At 37.2% G+C, this 23,780-nt stretch overlaps 1 protein-coding gene across 2 annotated transcripts in view; it reads left to right on the plus strand.

Annotated features, from left to right (window-relative positions):
* Nucleotides 1-23,780, plus strand: part of LOC109401984 (D-beta-hydroxybutyrate dehydrogenase, mitochondrial-like) — a gene marked incomplete at its 3' end in the record, with an annotated part of 357,759 nt that overhangs the window by 9,375 nt on the left and 324,604 nt on the right. For both annotated transcript variants that reach the window (XM_062855206.1, XM_062855207.1), the window contains 2 exon segments: nucleotides 5,068-5,179; nucleotides 20,627-20,896. In XM_062855206.1, coding sequence (XP_062711190.1) covers nucleotides 5,162-5,179; nucleotides 20,627-20,896 — 288 coding nt within the window.

Genomic DNA, 23,780 nt, shown 5'->3' on the forward strand with positions numbered 1-23,780 from the left:
TGTTCCGCCGGAAGTGGCCAACTAAAAAAGTGAACCAAACCCATGCATGCGACACATCAAACAGCTGCTTTTTCGTTAACCAAATTAACGGTAAGCAGTAAAATAGTTTCAGACCTTATCTGAACCGGTTGTGTCCCGGAACCGGTTCCAGGTGTCCCGCTGGAAGTAGCCAATTAAAAAAAAGAACCAAACCCAGGCATGCGACACATCGAACTGTGGCTTTTGCGATAACCTGATGAACGGTAAGCAGGAAAGTAGTTTCAGACTATATTTTAAGCAGTAGCGTTTTAGAATCGATTCCAGGTATCCCGCCGGAAGTCGCTAACTAAAAAATCGAACCAAACCAATGCATGCGACACATCAAAGAGCGGCTTTTTCGATAACCAGATGAACGGTAAGCAGTAAAATAGTTTCAGTCCATTTCTGAACCGGTTATGTTCCGGAACCGGTTCCAGGCGTCCCGCCGGAAGTTCGATAACCAGATAAACGGGCAGCAGTAAAATAGTCTTTGACCCAAGCTCTGACCACACCTAAGATTACCGGCAGTGTTGCAGAATTAGGATTAGATGCATCGCTGAAATTACAACAAAACAAAATCGATGCAAGCGATACATATGCGTAAACGAACAAAATCTTGATAAAAAATAAAGCGATATTGTCAAATCCCACCATTTTTCTGAGGCGTAATTATACAGTAGGATGGATCAACGTTGTCTGGGAAAATTTTAATTTTATAGCATCAATCCCCTTTTGATTGCCGGGGCCCGTGGCGCAGTGGCTACACGTTCGCTTCATAAGCGGGTGGTCATGGGTTCGATCCCAGCCCCGGCACTTCGTCAGTTGCTCTTCCCCCCGAGAACGGCTGACACTTGACCCTCTTCTGAGCTCTCATAGCTCAAACGGACCCGGATAATTGGATATCGGCGAACGGCAACCCATAATGGACGACCCCCAATCGGACTGGAAAGGAACAACAGCCATACATCATTTCATCATCGTGTGCTCATCATTCTACCAAGGACAGGGACGAAAAGTGAAAGCAGCACAAAGGCAAACCAGTTCGATATAGTTAAATAAGAATATAATAGAATACATTTAGGCACTGTACAAGTGTAAGTGCTGCCGCCATTTGGAATCACTCACGTAGTGCCTAGTGGACAAAAGAGCTGTAAAATAGGTTTAGTTGCTAAGAATAAAAAAAATCCCTTTTTGCGACTTAAATTACTGCGCATAATTTTGATGCAACTGGTTGAGCCATCGCGCTCTGTAATACGGTTCAAATTCAAATGGGTTTTAATATGGGAAATTTCACTTGCTTGCACTTTTTTTTGTCAAATTTTACATGAATCTTATACTGCCGTTCCACGCCCAATTGTCCCATGTTATATGGGAATCCCATATAACATGGGATAATCATGGGTAGAACGGCAGTTTAACCAATGATAATATAGTAAAGGCTTATCTGTGCAGAAAAAAAATGCTGAAATGTCTTGATAATGTTCGGCATCCAGTGCTAGTGAAGGTGGTCAAGCAGTTAACTGAGAGGTATAATATTATTCAGCTCTGCTTATACGTTTAACATAATACATAACATAGGAATATGAGCCATCAATAAGTTTCCAAATTCGATTATGGCTTTGATAAGGTTCTTGCTTTTCTGAACAAGGCTGACACAAATTTCGATTTTCTCTTAAGTCAAGAGGGGTCCCCCCTTGGAAATTTTGGGTCGGAATTCAATATTTTGAGGAAGGGCACAAATGAATAAACCAATAAATTTTTAAATTTTAAGGTCAAGAGTCCTCCAGAAAATTTCTTACCAAACCCGATGAATTAAGCGGTTTTGCTTAATTGTTTGAGTATTTTTTTCATCAAATGCATCTATTATTTATCATCTCCACCCCCTCATTGACGAACGAGCGCTGTGACAAAAGAAGAAAATGATATTTGTTTCATTCTAGAGTATTTTCAGGATTCAGGAACACTTCGGCTTATGGCGACGGAAATATCTTAGAGTACATATTCAACGAGAAAGGCGCTATCACCACTAGGTGGATTAATCTGGTTTTTTATAAACACTTCCCGAGTTCTTCAGGGATACTTTCAGATTCCTTCTGGATTGTTTCCAAAGGATTTCTGGAATTATTCCAGATTTCCTCTAGGATTCAGATTTTCTCCTCCAGAATGCTTCAGTTATGTTTCTAGATTCCTTCTAAGTAGCTTTCAGAAATCTTCTAGGTTGCTTTTAGAATGTTTCTAGCATGGTTCTTGTTTTTTAAAGATGCTTGAGTTCTTTTTGTATTGTTCCAGATTCCTTCTCGGATGCTTTCCAAATCCTTCTGGGATGCTTCCAGACATCTTTCGGGATGCCTCTAGATCCCTTATAGGATGTTTGCAGATTCGTTCTAAGATGCTTTCAGAATCTTTCTGGGATGCTTTTTTAATACTCCAGAATATTTCTTTTTTTTTGTATGTCTTTATTTATGAGATTTTCAGCCCGAGGCTGGTTCATCTCAGAGAATATTTCTTGAATACTTCCAGAATTCTTCTGGATTGCTTTCAGAACAATTCTAGGTTGCTTCCAGATTTCTGCAGAGCTGCTTCCAGGATTATTCTGACTCTTTTATGAATGCTGCAAGAATTCCTCTAAGTTTCTTCAGGAATCTTTCTGTGATGTTTTCAAATTCCTAATAGGAAGCTTTCAGAACCCTTAAGGATTGCTTGCAGTTTTTTTTTTGTTATACTTTCAGATTCGTTATAGGATGCTTCCAGAGTTCTTCTTGGATGCTCTCGAAATGTTTCTGGGATACTTTCAAGTTGCTTATGTGATGCTACCAGAATTCTTCTGGAATTCTTCTTAAATTCGTCATTCCGGATTGACGGTTGGTGGCCACCAATATAGTTTTGGTCAACCTGAATGCTCTAGATTGTAAAGTTTTGAACATTCATTAAGCTGCAGCATAATTTAGATGTTCGTAGTATAGGTATTCAGAGGAACTTGGAATTAGAACTGGCCAGATCCTACCTTCTAACTGGCCAGGGTTATCTGATACGACTTCAATCCTTAAAAAAGATCTTTGCAGATTTATTTTCACACGTCAGTTCATAGGTCAATAGGTGTGAATGTAATGTAAATGTGTATAAGAGAAAGTCTTCTGTATATCCACTTATACGGATGTTCCGGCTTGTTCCGGAGCCACAATTGCACCATAATATGCAACTGATATTATCCGGAATGCGATTTACTTCTAATTTGCGGCTTCAAAATAAATATCTGGTGCGAAAGTATTCTTTGATGAGAATGGTTTTGCTTTCCGTAAGGAACTCGGGTTGATTCCGGCCCTCTAGCTAGCCAGGGTGAGGCCTCCGGTCAACGAGACCGCCACCAACCGATTCAGCACACTTTTACCAAGCGAGAATGATCTCAGTCGTGGGTAGAACCCGTTACTCAGCTGAGAAAAAGAATTTAGTCGTGTTTGGGTTCATTTTTTCCCACTGTGAGCTGTAAGACGATGCAGGGGGATCTCAAGATCCTTTAATGGGCATCACCAGGGGTTTTTTGGGTCGTTTCAAGGAATTTTGAAGAGTTCTCTCTAAACTCCACGAAATCCACATAACCAACAAGGACGACGAGCGTTCTTCAGGTAAATAGATTATCAAAGTGTTCAAAAATTATCGAAATTCAGGCAACTTTAGGCTGCACTAGCTCAAGAATGCGTTCAGAATCAATATCGTTCACGTCAATTTTCATTTTCATTTTTCTCCAAGCATTTTGGAGAATCACTCCTATGTACTTGATGTCATTGGCTGTCCAGTTGGTTGGGGTTTATTCATGGTTCCAAAAAACTGCACCCGGTGTGGAAATTGTTCCATCCACTACTCCACGAATGCATTCGAAAGGTTTTTGACAATTTTTCCCACAAGTGTGAGGTCGAAACAGAGAAGAAAAACGTAAGACATAAACCTGAGATTTGGTGGAAGGACGGACATGTGTGCAGATAAATAATGGTCCGGGATGAAGTCTTTTCGCTCAAACAAGTGGAAATCTGCTCGTGGGGTTTGACGTTATTTTGGTTGATTTGCGTCATCGTCATCATTGGCGAAAGGATGATGACGGTCGTGGTGATCTAGCTTGTTATCTTTGGGTGTTGACTTTCCCATGCAGAAACATATGTTTGACCCATTTCGATGGAATGGTACAAATTGATTACGAAAGAACTGGTTTTTCAAATTTTCTCTTTTATTTTGTGCAGTATCTGACATTCTCTTCTCAATAGAATCCTACAAGTATTTATTTTAATATAATCATCGATCAACCATCCGTATGCTATTGAATAAATTCGCTAAATGGCAAACATGATTTTCATGAATAATTAAAATCCACCCGTCGGGTCGGTGAACAAATTAATTAGCTCTATGCATCTCCCAGCTGTACGGTTAATTGTTTCCACCTCATCAACCGCACTTAAAGCTGGCAAGCAGCACCCCCTGTGTGGCAAATAATCTGGAATTAATTCAAATTTAAATATTTCCATTATTAATGTTCGACGTAACTGATTCAATAGCTGGGGACCGACATTCCTCCTTCTTCTTATCACCACTCCCGATGGCAATTATAAAGAAACTCAAACCAATGCTTTGTGCACAATCTAACAACTAGTCGACTATAGCTACTTCCATATACCCAACGAGTCTCACCTCCCCTGGACAGTTCATGTCTAGCTACTATACCTTTTCCGAGAAAGAAGACGTCTTTGAAACTACACCCACTGGGAGGGAGGCTGACTGCCGTCCTACTAGCCAAGCCCAGCAATAAATTTCAATAAATTAATTAACCTTCCATCTGGGTAGAAAAATCGCTTCCCATTTAGTTGATCGGCTCGGTGTTTATGTTTATTGAACTTTCACTTTTCCTCGAATCCCCGCCCCGGATGCGTGATAGAATGATTGAATGAGTGCGAAATAGTGCGGTGGAGGAAGTTGGTCGGTGTTTTTTTTTTTATTGATGACGAGTTTGAAGTATAGGATCAGTGAAGTGAATAAAGAATGGAATCATTTGTATTTTTACAGGAGCAAATATTTCAGTAATCAGTGCCAATTGTGATTTTTTTTATTGTGTTTAAATCAACGAACTAAATAACTTTTGGAATCGACAAAGGATATCATGCAGAGCCAACGAAGGGTAAGTAACACGTGTGAAGTGCTAGCAATTGAAACGCCAATTTAACCCCATATCCGCCCAGAGCCTATTTAACCCTTTGGAGCCGGAGGGGTCATATATGACCCCAACATAGATACGACTGTATTAATTCACCCATTCGATAAAACAGAATACTGCCTTCGGCAAAGTTGTTGACAATTGAGTCCTCTATTAGGAAAAAAATATTTGTATTTGGTACTTCATTGTTAACCTAGGACATCCTGAACTCCATGAAATTTGGAAAACACGAAAATAATTGACATACAAGTTGCTCTAAAAGCTGAACTTGGATGTGGGTTACGTTTATATGTATTCATTTAGCCTTCGTCAAAAATATCAAAAGGTGTCTTATATTCTGGAATGTTCTATTTAGGTGTTCTAAACTGTCCTATAGTAACGTCCTTCAAATCTACAAGTATGATTTTATGTGTTTTCGCCACAAATAATAGCATTGCATAACCTACTGGGATCCGCGAAGCTCTTGAAATCTCAAATGTCATTTAAAGACAATACAAGGATATTGCAGGTCAGCCAAACTACCTTGGAGTTCAGGACTTCAGGTCTACACTTGTAACAACAGCCACACTTGCTATACTGAGTAACGTAGCAAAATTACCCGCAGTTACTGGAGCAATCTGAAGTCAACTACACGCTATGTCCAAAGGGAAGTATTATGAAAATCGAATGTACCTCAAATGTTATTCCATAGAACCGTAGGTTTGGACCTCTAGTTTCAGAATCTGTGCGGTTTAAAATATTTCATCTTGGGTTTTTCGATTTTTTTTTCAATTTGTTTGAATTTTTTCCTATTTTCCCATACAAATGGCGAAAAAAGTCATTTTAGGGTTAATTTCATCCCATATAAAAATGTATGGGGAAAAAACCCAAGATGGATTATTTTAAATCGAATATATTCTGAATCTAGAGGTCCAAAAATACGGTTCTAGCGAATAAATTTTGAGGTACATTCACTTTTCATAATACTTCCCTTTGGACATAGCGTGTACTAGCTTATTATAAACCCTTGGGTCCAGGCTCGGATTAAGGATTGTGGAGGCCCCTCGGAGGTACAAATGCTATGATCAAAACAGTTTTTATTTGTTTTTGAGCAGTACTTGAACCAAAAGTTTGACCCAAAACTGTTTTTTTTTGTTGTGGGGGCTCCTAAAATGTGGGGGCCCGGGACCTTGCGTTCCCCCCCCCCCCCGGCTCCTCCTTAGATCCGGCTCTGCTTGGGATATTCAGGGTCGTCCAAACTGTTTTATAATGAAGTCCTTCAAATCTACAAGAATAACTTTATGTGTTTTCACCATAAATAAGAAGGCTTTCATTTAGTACGTCACGCACAATATGGGATTTTTTAACCCCCCTCCCCCCTCCCTTCGTACGGGTTTTCCGTATACCTAATATATTGCTTGTCACACTTTTCAAAACCCCCCTTCCCCCTCTGAGCGTGACGTACTTAATGGATGCCCCCTAATAGCATACATAGTATATTCTGCTGAGGTCCGTGAAGCTCTTGAAATCTCAAATGTCATTTAGCGACACTATGGAAATGTTCCAGGTCAACTAAACTATCTTTGAGTTCAGGACTTTAGGTCTACACTCGTAACATCAGCTATATCTGACAAACTAAGTAACGTTTCATAATCAATCGCGGGGACTGGATCAACCTCAAGTCTACTATATATTATCATGAACCTTGGGGACATTGAGGGTCGTCCAAGCTGTCCTGAAGTTTAGCTCTTGTTAGTAACAGTGGTTATTCTCACAATGAACTTTAGACTGTAATCGGTAATCCCCCTGGCATATCATGAGTGGTTTCAAGATAGTTTTGAGATATTCCAGATCAACAACAATACTCCTGAGACCATTGCTTCAGGTCTACACTTGTGATAATAGCTTTTGCCACTACGTGAAGTAGTTTTACATAATCCACTGTACTTACCAAAGCAGTTACAGTATTGTTCCTGTAAGCGTTGTTATACATTTTGGGATATTATGGGCTTTTTTACTGTTATTAAGCTTAGTTGATAAAAACAACCACTGTAACTTTCAGAAGACATACTGGACATGATAGATTACATATCGTAGCTTTGTATAATGAAAGAAGTTACCGTTACACCCATAGACTTTAGGATCTTAACTCAAGAACAGTTTGGATGACCTAGGATATCCCGACTGATCTGATATTGTCTATTAATCTTTCAGAAGGCTTAATGGACATGATAGATTACAAATCGTAGCTTTGTATTATAAAAGAAGTTTCCGTTACACCCGTAGACTTAAGGATCTAATCCTTAGAACAGTTTGGATGACCTAGGATATCCTGACTGATCTGATATTATCTATTGAACTCTCAGAAGACATACTGGACATGATAGATTACAAATCGTAGCTTTGTTTAATGATAGAAGTTACCGTTACTACCATAGACTTAAGGATCTAAACTCAAGAATAGTTTGGATGACCTAGGATATCCAGAAAAAATATTCTGCATAATATTCTATCGTTTTGATGCTATTGACCATCAAAACTACAGAAAAACTGCCATAATACGCTTGAAAAAATGCCGGCTTCAAAGGGCTAAAATACTGTATTTTTCAGTGAATAACTTTAAAATATACGGTATTTGGAGAAGTTGTTCAGTAGGATCCATGCATCGTACATTATGAACACTTAAACTCAGAATTGGAATGGCATTTTCAACAAAATCGTTCTTCTCTCGAAGCGTTCATCAGTTGAAAAATTCTAATGAAATTTTTATCACAGAATCTTGAGATTCTGTATGTCGGGGATGAACCATGAAAATCCCCATAATAAAGAATCACTGGTCATGTATGCATTCATTCGAGGATTGATTTTGAGCATTTGATTTTTTCATGGAATTTCTGAAATTTGTATTGCCCAAAAATCAATTATTTATCGGAAATTTTGATTTATGATTTATGATTTTTGATTTTAATTCCACGACATTTTGCATCCCTGCTCCCACCCCTATTTCTTTGTTGGCAATTTCTGATTATGTTATGGAAAATAACCACTTTTTTATGAGTCGTTTATATTTTAACCATTCTTCAAGTATTCTCCTAAGGATTCCCCCCGGTATTCCCAAAGAGATTCCTCCAGAAATCTTTCAGAGTTTCATTCATTGATTTCTCACCAGATTGCTTCAAAGATTCCTCCCATGAGTTCTTCATTTCCCAAGCAACATTTTGGTGACCAAGTAGTCTTAAAGAGGTTTCCAAAACCGTCTTCCGTTATACCTTATAGCTTTTATTTTAGCTTTATGATGGTTATGAGAACCTCTTCTAGTTTATTTGACTAAAAAATGTTACTTGGGTTGTTTTCCCGAGATTCTTTCATGGATCTACCGGTATTTTCCAAGAAATCCGTCAGTGATTTCCCTCTGAATTCCTTTAACCTTTTGGAGCCGATTTTTTTCGCCATTGTCGACGCAACCTCGCTGGTGTCGGACACGTTTGTTATGCTCGGTTTCATCGCCGGGGTCATATATGACCCCTCCGGCTCCAAAGGGTTAAAGATTCTTTCCGGGATTACTTCAGTGGAACTTCCAAGATTTATTCAGGGTTTTTCCTGGAATTCCATTCCAGGATTTCTATGGTGATTTTCCGAGGTAACATAAGGGATTATTCCCGGTATACTTTCAGGAATTACCCCCAGGATTTCTTCATTGATACTTCTCGGGATTCCTTTTTTGATTTTTTTCTGGGTTTCCTTCAGGGATTCTTTCCAAGATTCATTCAGAGAATCTTGCGAAGGTTATTTTCGGGATTTCTTCAGATATTTATTCATTGAATTTTACAAGGATTTCTTCGGGAACTCCATTCGACAATTTTACAGATATTCCTCCTGGATTTATGTATATATTTAGTATTTGCTTTCCTCTAGGTTTTTTTTTCAGAGATTCTTCATGAGATTTCGTCAGGGATTTCTCCCTCGATTCCTCCAGAGACTCCTTCTGGGATTTTTTCATTCATTCATCCCGAAATTATTTTATGAATTACTTCTGGATTTTTTCAGCGATTCCCACAGCGATTTCTTCAAGGATTAATTTCCAAGATTCCTTCATTGATGCTTCCTGTGCACACGCTTTGAAAGTTTCTCCAGCGATTCTTTCGTGGCAGGAAATCTTCCAAGATCATTACTTGGGTTTTCCTGGGATTCATTTAGGATATTCAGAGACTTCTTGTGCGGTTCATTCGAGGATTACTTAAAGACTTCTTCCAAGAATTTCTTTCGGAATTCCTTTAAGAAATCTTCCAAGGATTCCTACTCAATCAACACACGATCGCATATTATGTTGAATAGGAGGCAAAAGTGGAGGCAATATACGCACACATTACACGCGGTTGAATGGAAGCGTGTACGCATATGGCCTCCACTTTAGCATCCTGTAAACATCATTTAAGACTTTGTGTTGACTGGGTACCATGAGTGCTCCCCCGAGATTCTTTCATTGAGTCTTCCTGGGATTCCTTTAGGAAATTCCTCCCGAGATTCTTTCAGTTTTTTTTCTTTCAGGAATTCCTATAGGGATTTATCCCTGGACTTTTTCAGGTATTCCTCCTGGATTTGCCCTGGATTCTTGAAGAGATTCTTCCAGATATTTTTTCCACGATTGCTTCATGGAATCTTCCTGGATTTTCCATGGAATCCTTCCGAGATTTCCTCAGAGATTATTTTAGGGATTTCTTCAAAATTGTTTTTAGGGATTTCTCTATAGTTATCTCAAGGAATCCTCTCGAGAGACGAGTGACGAAAGAAGAGAGTTGAAAGTTGAGTAAGAGACGAGAGATGAGAGACGAGAGATGAGAGACGAGAGATGAGAGACGAGAGACTAGAGACGAGAGACGAGAGACGAGAGACGAGAGACGAGAGACGAGAGACGAGAGACGAGAGACGAGAGACGAGAGACGAGAGACGAGAGACGAGAGACGAGAGACGAGAGACGAGAGACGAGAGACGAGAGACGAGAGACGAGAGACGAGAGACGAGAGACGAGAGACGAGAGACGAGAGACGAGAGACGAGAGACGAGAGAGACGAGAGAGACGAGAGAGACGAGAGAGACGAGAGAGACGAGAGAGACGAGAGAGACGAGAGAGACGAGAGAGACGAGAGAGACGAGAGAGACGAGAGAGACGAGAGAGACGAGAGAGACGAGAGAGACGAGAGAGACGAGAGAGACGAGAGAGACGAGAGAGACGAGAGAGACGAGAGAGACGAGAGAGACGAGAGAGACGAGAGAGACGAGAGAGACGAGAGAGACGAGAGAGACGAGAGAGACGAGAGAGACGAGAGAGACGAGAGAGACGAGAGAGACGAGAGAGACGAGAGAGACGAGAGAGACGAGAGAGACGAGAGAGACGAGAGAGACGAGAGAGACGAGAGAGACGAGAGAGACGAGAGAGACGAGAGAGACGAGAGAGACGAGAGAGACGAGAGAGACGAGAGAGACGAGAGAGACGAGAGAGACGAGAGAGACGAGAGAGACGAGAGAGACGAGAGAGACGAGAGAGACGAGAGAGACGAGAGAGACGAGAGAGACGAGAGAGACGAGAGAGACGAGAGAGACGAGAGAGACGAGAGAGACGAGAGAGACGAGAGAGACGAGAGAGACGAGAGAGACGAGAGAGACGAGAGAGACGAGAGAGACGAGAGAGACGAGAGAGACGAGAGAGACGAGAGAGACGAGAGAGACGAGAGAGACGAGAGAGACGAGAGAGACGAGAGAGACGAGAGAGACGAGAGAGACGAGAGAGACGAGAGAGACGAGAGAGACGAGAGAGACGAGAGAGACGAGAGAGACGAGAGAGACGAGAGAGACGAGAGAGACGAGAGAGACGAGAGAGACGAGAGAGACGAGAGAGACGAGAGAGTCGAGAGAGACGAGAGACGAGAGAGACGATAAACGAGAAAGGAGAGACGATAGACGAGAGATGAGAGACGAGAGATGAGAGAAGAGAGAAGAGAGACGGAAGACGAAGTAGGTGTTAGAGGTGTTAGAGGTGTAACAGAGTTTAAGGAGTTTCAATAGGTATTAGGTCGTTTCAGGGAGTTTCAGTGGGCTTCACGAGAATTTAAAAGAAATCAAGGAGGTCAGAGGGCAGTCATGAGAATCGGGGGTTTCAAGGGCATCTTCAGAGGAAGTTTTAGGCGTTCCAAGTGGTTCCGAGTGGTTTCAGAGTGTCTAATGGAATTTCAGGGGAATTCCAGAGGCTTTTTGCACTACTGGAATGTTTAAGAAAAGTTTTGGGAGTTTCAAAAGAGATTTAAGAAGGGATTCAAGGAGTTTCGGAGACACTTCTGGGGAAATTATTAAAACATATACAGTGTCGGACAAAACAATAAGACCACCGGTCCTATTTCATACAAAATGATCAAGTTTGACGATATGGTACTCGGTTTCTAGTAAACCGATTTGGCTGAAATTTTGGCAGCTGATATTGATTTACGGTAATTTTGATTTGTATTAAATTGATTGAGTTCTGTTCACTACTTCCAAAGTTACAGATATCCGGTGCGACAAAATTCTGACACCAAATTTTTATGTTGAATATTTGTGGTCAATTTAATAAAAATGTCCCTAAGTTTAAATGGCATCCTTAATCTTAGTACTTGTTTATCAATCATCTAGTATCAGATACTCTCATATATCATTTGATAATGACAATCTGAAAAAGGTCCTATTATTTTGTCGTTTCGTATATCTGTAACTTTTGATGTAGTGAGCAGAACTCACTCAATTAAATACAAATCAAAATTCACGTAATTCCATGGCGACTGTCAAAATTTCAGCCAAATCGGTTCACTATAAACCGAGCCTCACATCGTCAAACTTGACCACTTTGTATGAAAAATGGCTGGTGGTCTTATTGTTTTGTCTGACATTGTATGTGTGAGCCTAACCAAAACAACGACAAATCACATGTTACACTTGTAGATTCGATAACCAATTCTCAAAGGAGTTCTTGAAGAACCCAACCGGTCATTAAACTCACCACTTCTCCAAACATAGTCGCGTGAAGCTGGAGGACCATGAGCTTTGTTTGTAATGCTTCAAATGATCACTATTTAGTCATCACTAATAATTTTAGTAAAGAATAAAAAAAATCCAAACTTTTTAATCAATGGAACTTTTGAAAAACCTTAGGCAGCTAAATAAGGTTCCCAAGCTCCCCTTCTCCCTTTCTTAAAAAAAACACCACCAGATTTTTTTTCGAATATACCTCCTTTTCGAAAGGGTATTTCTTCAGGAATTCTTCCAAACATTTCTTCTGAAATTATCCTTGGCAATCTAATGGAAATTACCGCAGGAATCCGTCCAAGTATTTCTTCATGGATTAATCCAGAAAATCCTGTAGGTAATCTTTTAGAGATTTTTGCATTATTACATTTATTTATTCCATCAACAATTTCTTGAGGAATACCTGCGTGGGCTTCATGGCCGTGCGGTTAGCGGCGGCAGTCGTCTAGGCGTATCGTTAGCCTCGGAGTGTGGGTTCGATTCCCGCTCCAGTCAGTGGAAACTTTTCGTCAAACGAAAAATTCATCACTGGGCCATTGGGTGTTCAGTGTGTTGTCCGTTGCCTAATGTAAGTAATGTTTCAGTTTGTGCAGCCTCTGGCTGAAGACGGTGTGAATTGTCTTTCATTGTCTTTTAAAAAAAGCAATTCATTCAAAGATTTCTTCGAAAATTCTTCCGTGTATTCCTCTACTTACATTACATTACAGAATAATTCAAAAACAACTTCTTCAAGTATACTAGTAAAAGATTTGTCCAGAAATAATTTCAGAAGTTTATCTTCAGAAATACGTCTACGCCATGAGTGTAGTTTTCCCTTGAAATATGACTGGAGATTTTTTTCTATTATTAGAGAGACTTGACCACTGAGGCATTCGTCTCTGATACTTTGACTGGAGATTTGTCAGAAACTTCTACGGGATTTTGTTTCTAAAATTTATCCACGAATTCATTCTGAAATTTACGCAGGAATTCTTCTAAAATATTTTTGGAGACTCTTTCTGCATTTTGAGGATTTCGTTAAAAAAATTCTCAAAATTCTTTTTCTTGGATTTTTTTTTCAAAAATTCAACTGGAAATTCCTCTCAAAATCCTTTAGAGATTCCGGAAGAAATTCCGTTTAGCATACGTCCAGTTCTTCAAAAAATCCTTTGGAGCAATTTCAGGAAGAATTGTATGTAAATCTTCTGGAAGAACTCTAGAAGTAATTTTGAGGAAAGCTTCTCATGGAATTTCCGGAGTCTTTCAAAGAAAAATCCAAAAGAAATGTCAGCAAGACACCAATGAGAGAATTGCGAAAGAAACGCAGGAGTTCCTAAAGGTTGCAAAAAAACATTCTTGAAGGAATACAGCTTTTTGAAAAAAAAAAATGAATGGATATCTGAAAGAACTGAAGAACCTTCAGCAGGTATTTCTATAATATTTTCTTAACAAAATTTTGCAAAAAAAACTTAAGAAATGCGAGAAGATATTCTTGAAGGAACATCGGAACAATTCTTGAAAGAATCCCTAGAGAAAAGAATTTATAAAGCAATCCTCTTTCGTTGGATTTTCAAGCAGATTCTCTTGAGAATTTTCCAGAAAAAAATTCTGAAAAAAGTCCAAGATTAATTTCTGGAGGATTTCCTGAAGGTATTCTTGGAGGAGCATAATAAAGAATACCTGTAGAAATCCCTGACCCCTTAAAAGAATTCCAACAAGATTTTTTAAAAGAATTCTGATTTTATGCAGTTATCTCTAGAAGAATTTCCTACTAGAATCACTAGAAGAATCTCCGAAGGAACTTCTGCAAAAATTTCTGAATGAATTCCTTCATAGTACTGTAGAGAAATTTTCGGTGGAGTTGAACTTTTAAAGGAATCTCTGGAAGAATAATTGGAGAAACTTTTGGACTAGTTCATTTGAGCAATCCCTGAAGAAAAACGTGAACTAGTTCCTAAAGAAAAAGCAGAAAATTCTGAGGAAACTTCTGAAGAAATCCCAAGGATTTTCATGAAATTCCTGGAGATTTTTTAATTGAATGTATGGACAGGATTACCTTTTAAACGGATATCTAGAAGAATCATTTAGAGGAATTGTAGTTGACAGAATTTTTAGATTTTTTTTTTTACTTATTAACTTATTGTTGGCATTCTGTTAGATAAGTACAGTATCTAATCCTATACAAAATCCAAATCAATTGATATGAAATTAACCCTCTAATACCCACATTTTTTATTTTGATCTAAATATCATTTTTCGTCATCTAAAATCGATTTAACTCCTAAACTACCAAGGGTCCAAAAAAAGTCGGAAGTCCAACTTTGACAAGGCATTTCTCGGCCGTTTTTCAACCGATTTCAAAACTTTTTTTTGCGATGGAACCGGACAGGTTTCAAGATCATTGTCCATTTAAAAAAAAATATAAAATAGATGCGTCTACCCAAAGTTATTAAGCAAAAGGCACTTCCTAGTTTTTTTGAAAGCGCATTTTTTGCGCACATTGATCAATAAAACAAAATTTAAAGCGATGACATATGGTTTTTTCGACTCTAAATCATGCGTACAGCTAGAGTGAACATGTTTATGCAAAATTAGTGATTTTTCAGTACACTTATAATTTACCTTACTCAAAAAACTGCTAAAAAACCCTATTTTTTACATAAAATAAGCAATAAATCAAAATTCAAAGCAATGACATATAGTTTTTTTGGTCTTAAATTGTTCGTAGGATTGTACTTGACATTTTTGATGAACAATGAAAATGTTCTAATTACACTCTTATTTTGTTTTACCCGGAAAACTACGAAAATTCCATACTTTTTACACAAAGTAGTCAACAAAACTAAATTTAAAACGATAACATGTAGTTTTTTAGCCTTGAAATGTTCGTAGCAGTTTGGGGGACATACTTGAAGAATAATAGTGATGTTTTCATTACACTCAAATTTTGATTCACTCAAAAATCAACGAAAGTACCACATTTTTCACACAAAGTGCTTAACAAAAATTATGGCTTACAATGCAAAGTAGTTTTTTTACCTTTAAATTATTCGTGAAAGCGTACTGGACGTTCTTGATGAGTAATAGTGACGTTTTCATTACACACTTAATTTATTTTACTCAAAAAGCTACAAAAATTCCATATTTTTCATACAAAACAGTCAATAAAACAAAACTTAAAGCCATAACATGTAGTTGTATGGCCTTAAATTTTCCGTTACAATATATTGAACCTGTTTTTGATAGAATGTTGATGTTTACATTACACTAATATTTTGTTTTATGAAAAATGTACAAAAATACCACAAAAAAGCGAATAAGCTAAAATTTAAAGCAATGATATGTAGTTTTTCAACTTTGAATATATTGTACTAGTTTAGTGGATTCATTTGAACAACCTTAGTGATGTTTTTATTACACTCATATTTTATATCACTCAAAATACTAGAAAAATACCACATTTTGCACACAAAGTAGTCATCAAATAAAAATTGGAGTCAATGCGTTATAGTTTTTTTGCCATGTAATTTTCTCTAAAAAAGTACTATTTAGACTTGTTTGATAAACAATAGTGGTCTTTCAATTACACTCGTTGTTTTCTAAATTTGTTTATCAAAAACCAAAAACAACTCAAATAAAGAGAATTTACTATGCGCAGCATATAGTCACATGTTGATGTACCGTCAAAAATATATTTTTACACAGATAACTATTTTTGATAGTTAAAAGCACTGAGATTTTCACTCAGGTGGAGTACTGACTCAATTTGTTATTTATCATTTTATAAAATTTTTCATGTTTTTATACAATAAATTAACCTAACATGTTTCATACGGCTTTTTCCATCATGTTGATACTCTTTGCGTTGCAATCTGTAATATTTTTTGGGATTTAATATGTTTGTCAGAGCACATGAAAAAAAAAATATTGGTCACCCAAAACAATTAAAACTGCCCAATCCTTACATTGCAATTATTACTGAGACACCAGTACTTGTTTGAAAATTATTAAATCAGGAAAAATACATGGAATAATATATTAGTGAATTTAGAATATTATCATATTTTTTCAGGAATCTCTTTTTTTTCCTTTAGCATTTTCGAAGCTTTTTTTCTGGCTTTCTCCAGTCCTTTCAAGTTTCCATCCTAGTTCCCATGCAAAGTGTTTTTCTTTTATTTGCTCTCATTAGTAGTTCCTTCCGTGGTTTATTCGATATTTTTAGATATTTCCGATAATTCCTTCTGGAATTTCTGACAAAGAGTTTTCCGATATTTCTCCTGAATTTCTTCGCTGGTATTCATCCGGAGTTTCTCCCGGGATTTCTCTTAGAGATTTTCAGAGTCCTTTCGTGAATTTTCTAAATATTTCGAACAAGAGCTTTTTTCCGAGATTTCCCAGTTCTTCTAAGGATTTCTTCCGAAGTTTCTCTCGCGTTCCTCATTGTATAATTTCTCGCAAAAATCACGTGGATTCATTCCGACATGTCTCCGGTTATTTACAACAATGAATTTTGTAGGTCTCAGGTAGAAGGTTTTCCGAGAAACACTTCTAGAAAAGTACAGTACTGGACGCGTTGACCGATTTTCATTCAAAGTGCTTAAATTTGGAGCTCTGTATTTCAGCTTCTAGAGCACAAACTCCGAGAATAATCTCAGGTGAAACTTAAAAAAAAAACTCTCGCAAGAACCTTTATAAAATATCCCGGATGTAACTTCTGTAGAAATCTGGGGAGAAACTCCAGAAAAAAAATCATTGAAATTGCTTAAAACTTCGGGAGAAATCCCAGAAGCAATTCCTTCAGAAAACTCGTGAAAAACTCCTTTAAAATCCGGGAGGAGCCTCAGTTAAAATCCCAGCAATAGTTTCTGTAAAAATCTTAGAAAATCCGGAAAAATCTCATGGAGAAGTACCAAGAGGAATACCGGAAGAAATCGCGGAAAACCTTCAAGAGAAATTCCGAGAGAAACTCTAAAAGAATTTCTACGACAACATCGGATGTATATTCCCGGAGAAAAGAGAATAAATTCCTCGAAAATTTGTTTGGCAAAACGCAGGAGGAAAAATTCAACGAGAGGCTGTGAGAGCAAATATTGGAAAACCTCTGGAAGAAAATCTATGGGATTCTCATAAAAACCTTCAGGAGACAATATTTGGATTTGAGAAATCCTGCAATATTCTCCAGGATTTTATCCGGAAAGAACTGTTTGAATCTAGGGTAAAAACGACGATAGGAATACGAAAGAATCTCCGAGAGGAATTTGAAAAGGAATCCCAAGAAACAGGAATGAAAGAAGGCTGAAAATCTCTCCAATAAAGACACATAACCTAACCTTAACTTTGGAAACCAGTTAAGTTCGTCACTTTTTTTCATTTTCACGGGATTTCCGTTTATTTTTTGGTGATTGCTACTGCATGTTCAGGAGACGCAAATGGACTCAAATAATAAAAAAAAATCCCTGGTGAATTTTCGGTTTGCCTTGTATTTTTTTTTGTTGTAGATATCCTGAAACTGGTACAAAAATGTCAGTAATAGAAATCTGCATGTGTTTGTTTTGAATTTTGTGTTATTGGCTATTTTGTGTAAAAAATATAGCACATTCGTGATTTTTTAGTAAAACAAAACGTCGATGTGATGTGAACATTAAAATTTTATCAAATACATGTTCAGAACATTCCAACGGAAAATTTTAAGACTAACAACTACATGCCATTGCTTTAAATTTTGTTTTATTGATTATTTTGTAAAAAAAATTATAGTATTTTAAAAACTTGTTTGGTAAAATGAATTAAGAGTGTCATGAAGGCGGTATTGTTCAACGTTCATCATTTCACGAAAAAAATCAAGCCAAAAAACTAGAACGCATTGCCTTATATTTTTATTTTTTGACTACTTTGCGTGAAAAATGTAGTATTTTCCTAGTATTCCGAGTGGAATAAAATATGAGTGTGATAAAAAATCACTAGGATTGTTCAAATAAACCCACTAAACTACTACGATAAATTCAAAGTTGAATAACTACATATCATTACTTTAAATTTTGGCTTATTCGCTTTTTTGTGGTATTTGCGTACATTTTTTTATAAAACAAAATAATAGTGTAATGTAAACATCAACATTTTATCAAAAACAAGTTCAGTACATTGTAACGGAAAATTAAAGGCCATACATTTACAAGTTATGGCTTTAAATTTTGTTTTATTGACTGTTTTGTATAAAAAATATAATATTTTTGTAGCTTTTCGAGTAAAATAAATTAAGTGTGTCATGAAAACGCCACTATTACTCATCAAGAACGTCCAGTACGCTTTCACGAATAATTTAAAGGTAAAAAACTACTTTGCATTGTAAGCAATCATTTTTGTTAACCACTTTGCGTGAAAAATGTGGTACTTTCGTTGATTTTTGAGTGAATCAAAATTTGAGTGCAATGAAAACATCACTTTTATTCTTCAAGTATGTCCCCCAAACTGCTACGAACATTTCAAGGCTAAAAAACTACATGTTATCGTTTTAAATTTAGTTTTGTTGACTACTTTGTGTAAAAAGTATGGAATTTTCGTAGATTTCCGGGTAAAACAAAATAAAAGTGTAATTAGAACATTTTCATTGTTCATCAAAAATGTCAAGTACAATCTTACGAACAATTTGAGACCAAAAAAACTATATGTCATCGCTTTGAATTTTGATTTATTGCTTATTTTATGTGAAAAATAGGGTTTTTTAGCAGTTTTTTGAGTAAGGTAAATTATAAGTGTACTGAAAAATCACTAATTTTGCATAAACATGTTCACTCCAGCTGTGCGCATGATTTAGAGTCGAAAAAACCATATGTCATCGCTTTAAATTTGGTTTTATTGATCAATTTGCGCAAAAAATGCGCTCTCAAAAAAACTAGGAAGTGCCTTTTGCTTAATAACTTTGGGTAGACGCATCTATTTTATATTTTTTTTAAATAGACGATGATCTTGAAACCTGTCCGGTTCCATCGCAAAAAAAAATTTTGAAATCGGTTGAAAAACGGCCGAGAAATGCCTTGTCAAAGTTGGACTTCCGACTTTTTTTGGACCCTTGGTAGTTCGCGGGAGTTTTTACCCCCTCGGTAGTTTAAGTGTTAAACATGTTTTGAAAAATGATTCTTTTCAATTCTCGATTTCGTGAATTTCAGTTTTTGATTTTTCTAATTTTTATTTTTGAACATCCCCACACTTTTATATTTTTCCTGGAAGCCAATTTGGGGAACGGATTTTTTGAGATTAAAACATTTTGAGATTTTATGATTATTGTTGAAATATTATTATTTTAAATTTTTTTCACAGAAAATTTTATTTTCCGTGTAATTTTAAGGAAAATAATTTTAGAGTGCATTCGATTCCCTTAAACTATAAAACAAGGATAGAATGATTTGAGAAAAATTTAAAATATGTTAATTGTAGCGATTCAATACAAAATATACAATGACTTCTAAAAGGTGACTAAAACATCAATTTTTTAATGATTTTTTAAAAAATGTAAATACGCTTTAAAATACACCAAAAACCATTTTGAGATATACAAAACAGTCCTAAATATCAACCAAAAATATAAAAAATAATAATTTTCCACGAAACAAAAATTACAAAAATGCTCAAACTATACCCCGTCTAAAGGCGGGATTGGGTATTAGAGGGTTAACTTAGCTGTATCGGATTGATTGATTGATTTGTCTTTATTAACCTTCCAGGACGCGTGCCATCAAGCAACCGAAACTGCACCGCGCTCGCGCTGTATACGACGAGCGAGGTTTTTTGGTAATGTTGTACTTTTTACGACAGCGCGCGTGCTGAAGGGTTATAGAAACTTTCAGCCGTTGGCTGGTTCGTCTCCTAGCTGTATCGGAAAGTGCCCAAAACAGATTCACCTGACCAAATGATACAATACCCTAGTTACCAATAATAAATCTGGTCAAACATGCTTAAGGTGAATATATAACGAAGCCACCCCTCGAATTTTCAAGAGCACAAATCTGAAGAACCACATGTCTCACCACATTGAAAAGTTGATCGATTGGTCACCCGCTGGTAGTGACCAATCGATAAACTTTTCAGCAAAATCCATCATTTGGTTCTTCAGATTTGTGCTCTTGAAAATTCGAAGGGTGGCTTCGTTATATATTCACCTTAAACCAACATAAAATTGATTTATCTGTCGTACCTGTTTATACCTGTTTCGCTTTAGTTGAACTCATAGTATTGACGTTACATGTGTGGGTGGGTGTACTATACCACTACGACACTACTATACACCCACAACTGATTGCTTTTTAGCCAAACCTCTCCATTCTGTTTACACTGCTCACTACTTGATAGTTATCCTCACAGAACAAACTTATTAACCACACTCTCCCCTTCCCAAACTTACAGCAATCCGCCGGTTCGGCCATCCCGAAAGCGCCGGCCGTCAAGCGGCGTATGTCCCGCCACGGTTCGGTCCTGATTGAAACCACCCCGCGGCAGATCCCGTGGGACCTCGTCGATCGTCTGCTGGTTCCAATCATCGGCTGCCACGCGGCCGCCATTGTTTGCTCCGGTGTGTTCAACTTTCTCGGAATTTCCCAAGTGTCGGCCTTCGTGCTGTTCCTGTTCTTCTCGATCCTGACCGTCGGAGCCGCCATCGGATTCCACAGCCTTAAGGTAGGTCCGGGTTCAGGGGGGTGTGAGAGGGGGATAAAGGACTTTCATCCTGCTAGGCTGCCAGGCAGGCAGCTGCTCGCTCATTTTCGATGCCAGGAAACGAGTGAAATTCTCGGATTGCCCATAAAATAAGGCTAATAAATAGCTCCATCTGGCATTAAGAGCAGCCATGGTGAACACGGGTGACGAGCACATCGCGACACAAAAAACCGACAGTTCTTCAGCGGAATGGAACGGAATTTTATGATAGCCACGAGCCACCGGCTGACCGGTTGTTTCCGGATGGTTCGCTGACTGATGGTACATAGGCAGTGTTGGGGATTTCAGGACCCTGAAATACTACTTATATTTTTTTTTTTCAAATTAAGTATGGTATATTGTTAAAAATGTATCAACATTATTTCACACACATCCAACAAAAAGTGCAAAGATAGGACGTCTACAACCAAATCTTTGGATGCTTTCCACGAAGCAGCACGAAAAAAAAACACTTTTTTTAATTTTGCATGTTTTGATTTGCATATAATTTTGCACAGCTGTTCTAATCAATATAAATAATCATTTTTTCATATTAAAACTTTCTATGGAGTCTCGACTAACTTTCAAATAGGGCCTATGAAAAAATGGAACACATGCGAATGAAAAATCATATCTCTGAAACTGCTTGTTTGATCGGAAAATTGTCTTCGGCAAAGTTGTAGATTAATAAATGGTGGCTCTCAGAAAAATACACATTGAAAAATTTATTTAGTCTTTATTTAGTATTCCGAAAAAAACTGAATTTTGTTACTAAAAATTAAATATCTCAAAAAGCTATTTTTTTACCTTCGTGATATTTTGTGAGAATAAAGTTCATTCTGTTAGCTAGGGAATCGCGCTACTTGGGCGGTGGCTTCTATATTCGACTGTTTGCCACTATAACTCAGTCAAATTTGAACCAATTGACACAACTTTTGGAATGTGGTGAGATAGGTATAGTATCTACCCGTGTACAACATTTCAAGTCAATTGGTTCAAAATTGGCTGAGTTATAGTGGAAAACAGACGAATATAGAAGCCACCGCCCAAGTAGCGCGATACCCTACCATCTGTAGAAATTTCATAATTGTAAAAAAATGTACAAAAAAGTTATGGCACTTTGAACATTTTCGGTTGTGTGTTTTTTAGAGTGTATGACGAATTCACGCAAACTCACGATTTCATCATAAAAAAAATTATTAATATTCGAATTTATACATAAAATTGCACTTTTCCGGAAGTAATCACTTTTTCAGTATGAAAAGTGCATACTTTAAGGCGTTTTCATAAAATTTACTAAATTTAAAACTTGAATACCGTCAAGGCGCCATTCACCGTGTGCCTTCGAATATTTTTTCATTGTTTCCATATTATGATTGAATGATATGACAATTTCCATTCAATTTCACCAATACAACACTAATCTATTATTACCATGTCAAAACGCTCATTAGAAACATTTGAAAGTATCATTTTGACACTAAAGTGTGTTTACATGAAGCGGGTTTCTGCTCGTTCACTGCGTTCATGATGAAGAAACGAAAACTGCGCTAAGGTGATTTAAGCGATAAACTAAATGTAGTAACGTTTTTATTCCACCAAGAAGCAATTAAATTCACCTATCAGGTATGTATTTTGCATTACCGAAGTAAGTTTAACAAGAAAGTACGATTACTCGTACTTTTTAATTGCAACAAAAAGGCACGGTGAATGGGTACCCTAAAAATCAATGGTCTCCATTCACCGTGCCCCATATTGTCCCATATATCTAGAGAAAATCGAAAATTTGAACATTCGTTTTTCTAATAAAATCTTGCAAGTTATTACTTGAAATGAATTTAAGCGAAGAAAATTCCCTTGGCTGGGTTGTTTTGATCATTTTTAAACAAAGTAGAATAAAATTTCTCATACACGGTGAATGGGTCCCTACTACCACGGTGAATGGTGACCTACCACGGAATTAGGCGACCCTACTACCCTTTACTAATTGTACTATACCACCAAATTTTGTGAAAAGTTTTCTACTTCTGTGGATATTTCTTTAATTTTAACCTATAATGAAGGCCATTAAAAGCGGCGCCAACAATGTTTATAAGACTGGGGTCAAATGACAGCCCTTATTTGCCCCGAATCTTCTTAGATCCACGGTGAATGGTGCCTTGACGGTAATTAAAAATTGAGAAAACTCGTAAAAGTTTTGCGTAGCATTTTGCATACTGGGGTGGTTAATTCAGGTGCAAAACATATTTTTGGCACATGCAAAGGTATTTCATTCACTGATCAATTTCATCCCGAAAGCAAAATTATTGATTTTTTATTTAAAATGATATTTACCTATTGCAATAAAATGATTTGTAGTAAAAGTTTCAAACTCGTTTACTGATGAGAATCGTGGTCGTACTTGTTTTATTGCTTTGAGTTTGACTTTCTTTGGGTGATCGACTGTACGTTGGATGATATCTTTAATTGGCATTTCAGTCTAATTTGGTCAATCAAAAACAACTATATGTTTTCTTAACTCGACGTTTCGGTCCTTATTGGACCTTTTTCAAGGATTCTGTAATGTTTGAGTTTGACCATATCGCTGCATTCGAAATCACGGTAGCATAAGTGGAAATTTTTTGACAGCTCCTCCCCTCTTAAGGTATATTCTCCCATACCTAATAGAAGGCTCCTAGCAATATCATAAACTTCCCCTAAAATGCTACATCTTTAATGGACGGTTCCTAACAACAAATAATTCATGTCATCATTTTGCGTGTTTCTCTCCGGTAGAAAAAAAAAAAAAATTTATCCAGGGCGTTTTTTACAGATATTTTCATATATTAAATTAAACATAGCTCCATATGTTTGATTCACAAGTCTA

Source organism: Aedes albopictus, chromosome 3 (genome assembly GCF_035046485.1).
Source record: "Aedes albopictus strain Foshan chromosome 3, AalbF5, whole genome shotgun sequence".
In the NCBI taxonomy this organism is placed as follows: domain Eukaryota; kingdom Metazoa; phylum Arthropoda; class Insecta; order Diptera; family Culicidae; genus Aedes; species Aedes albopictus.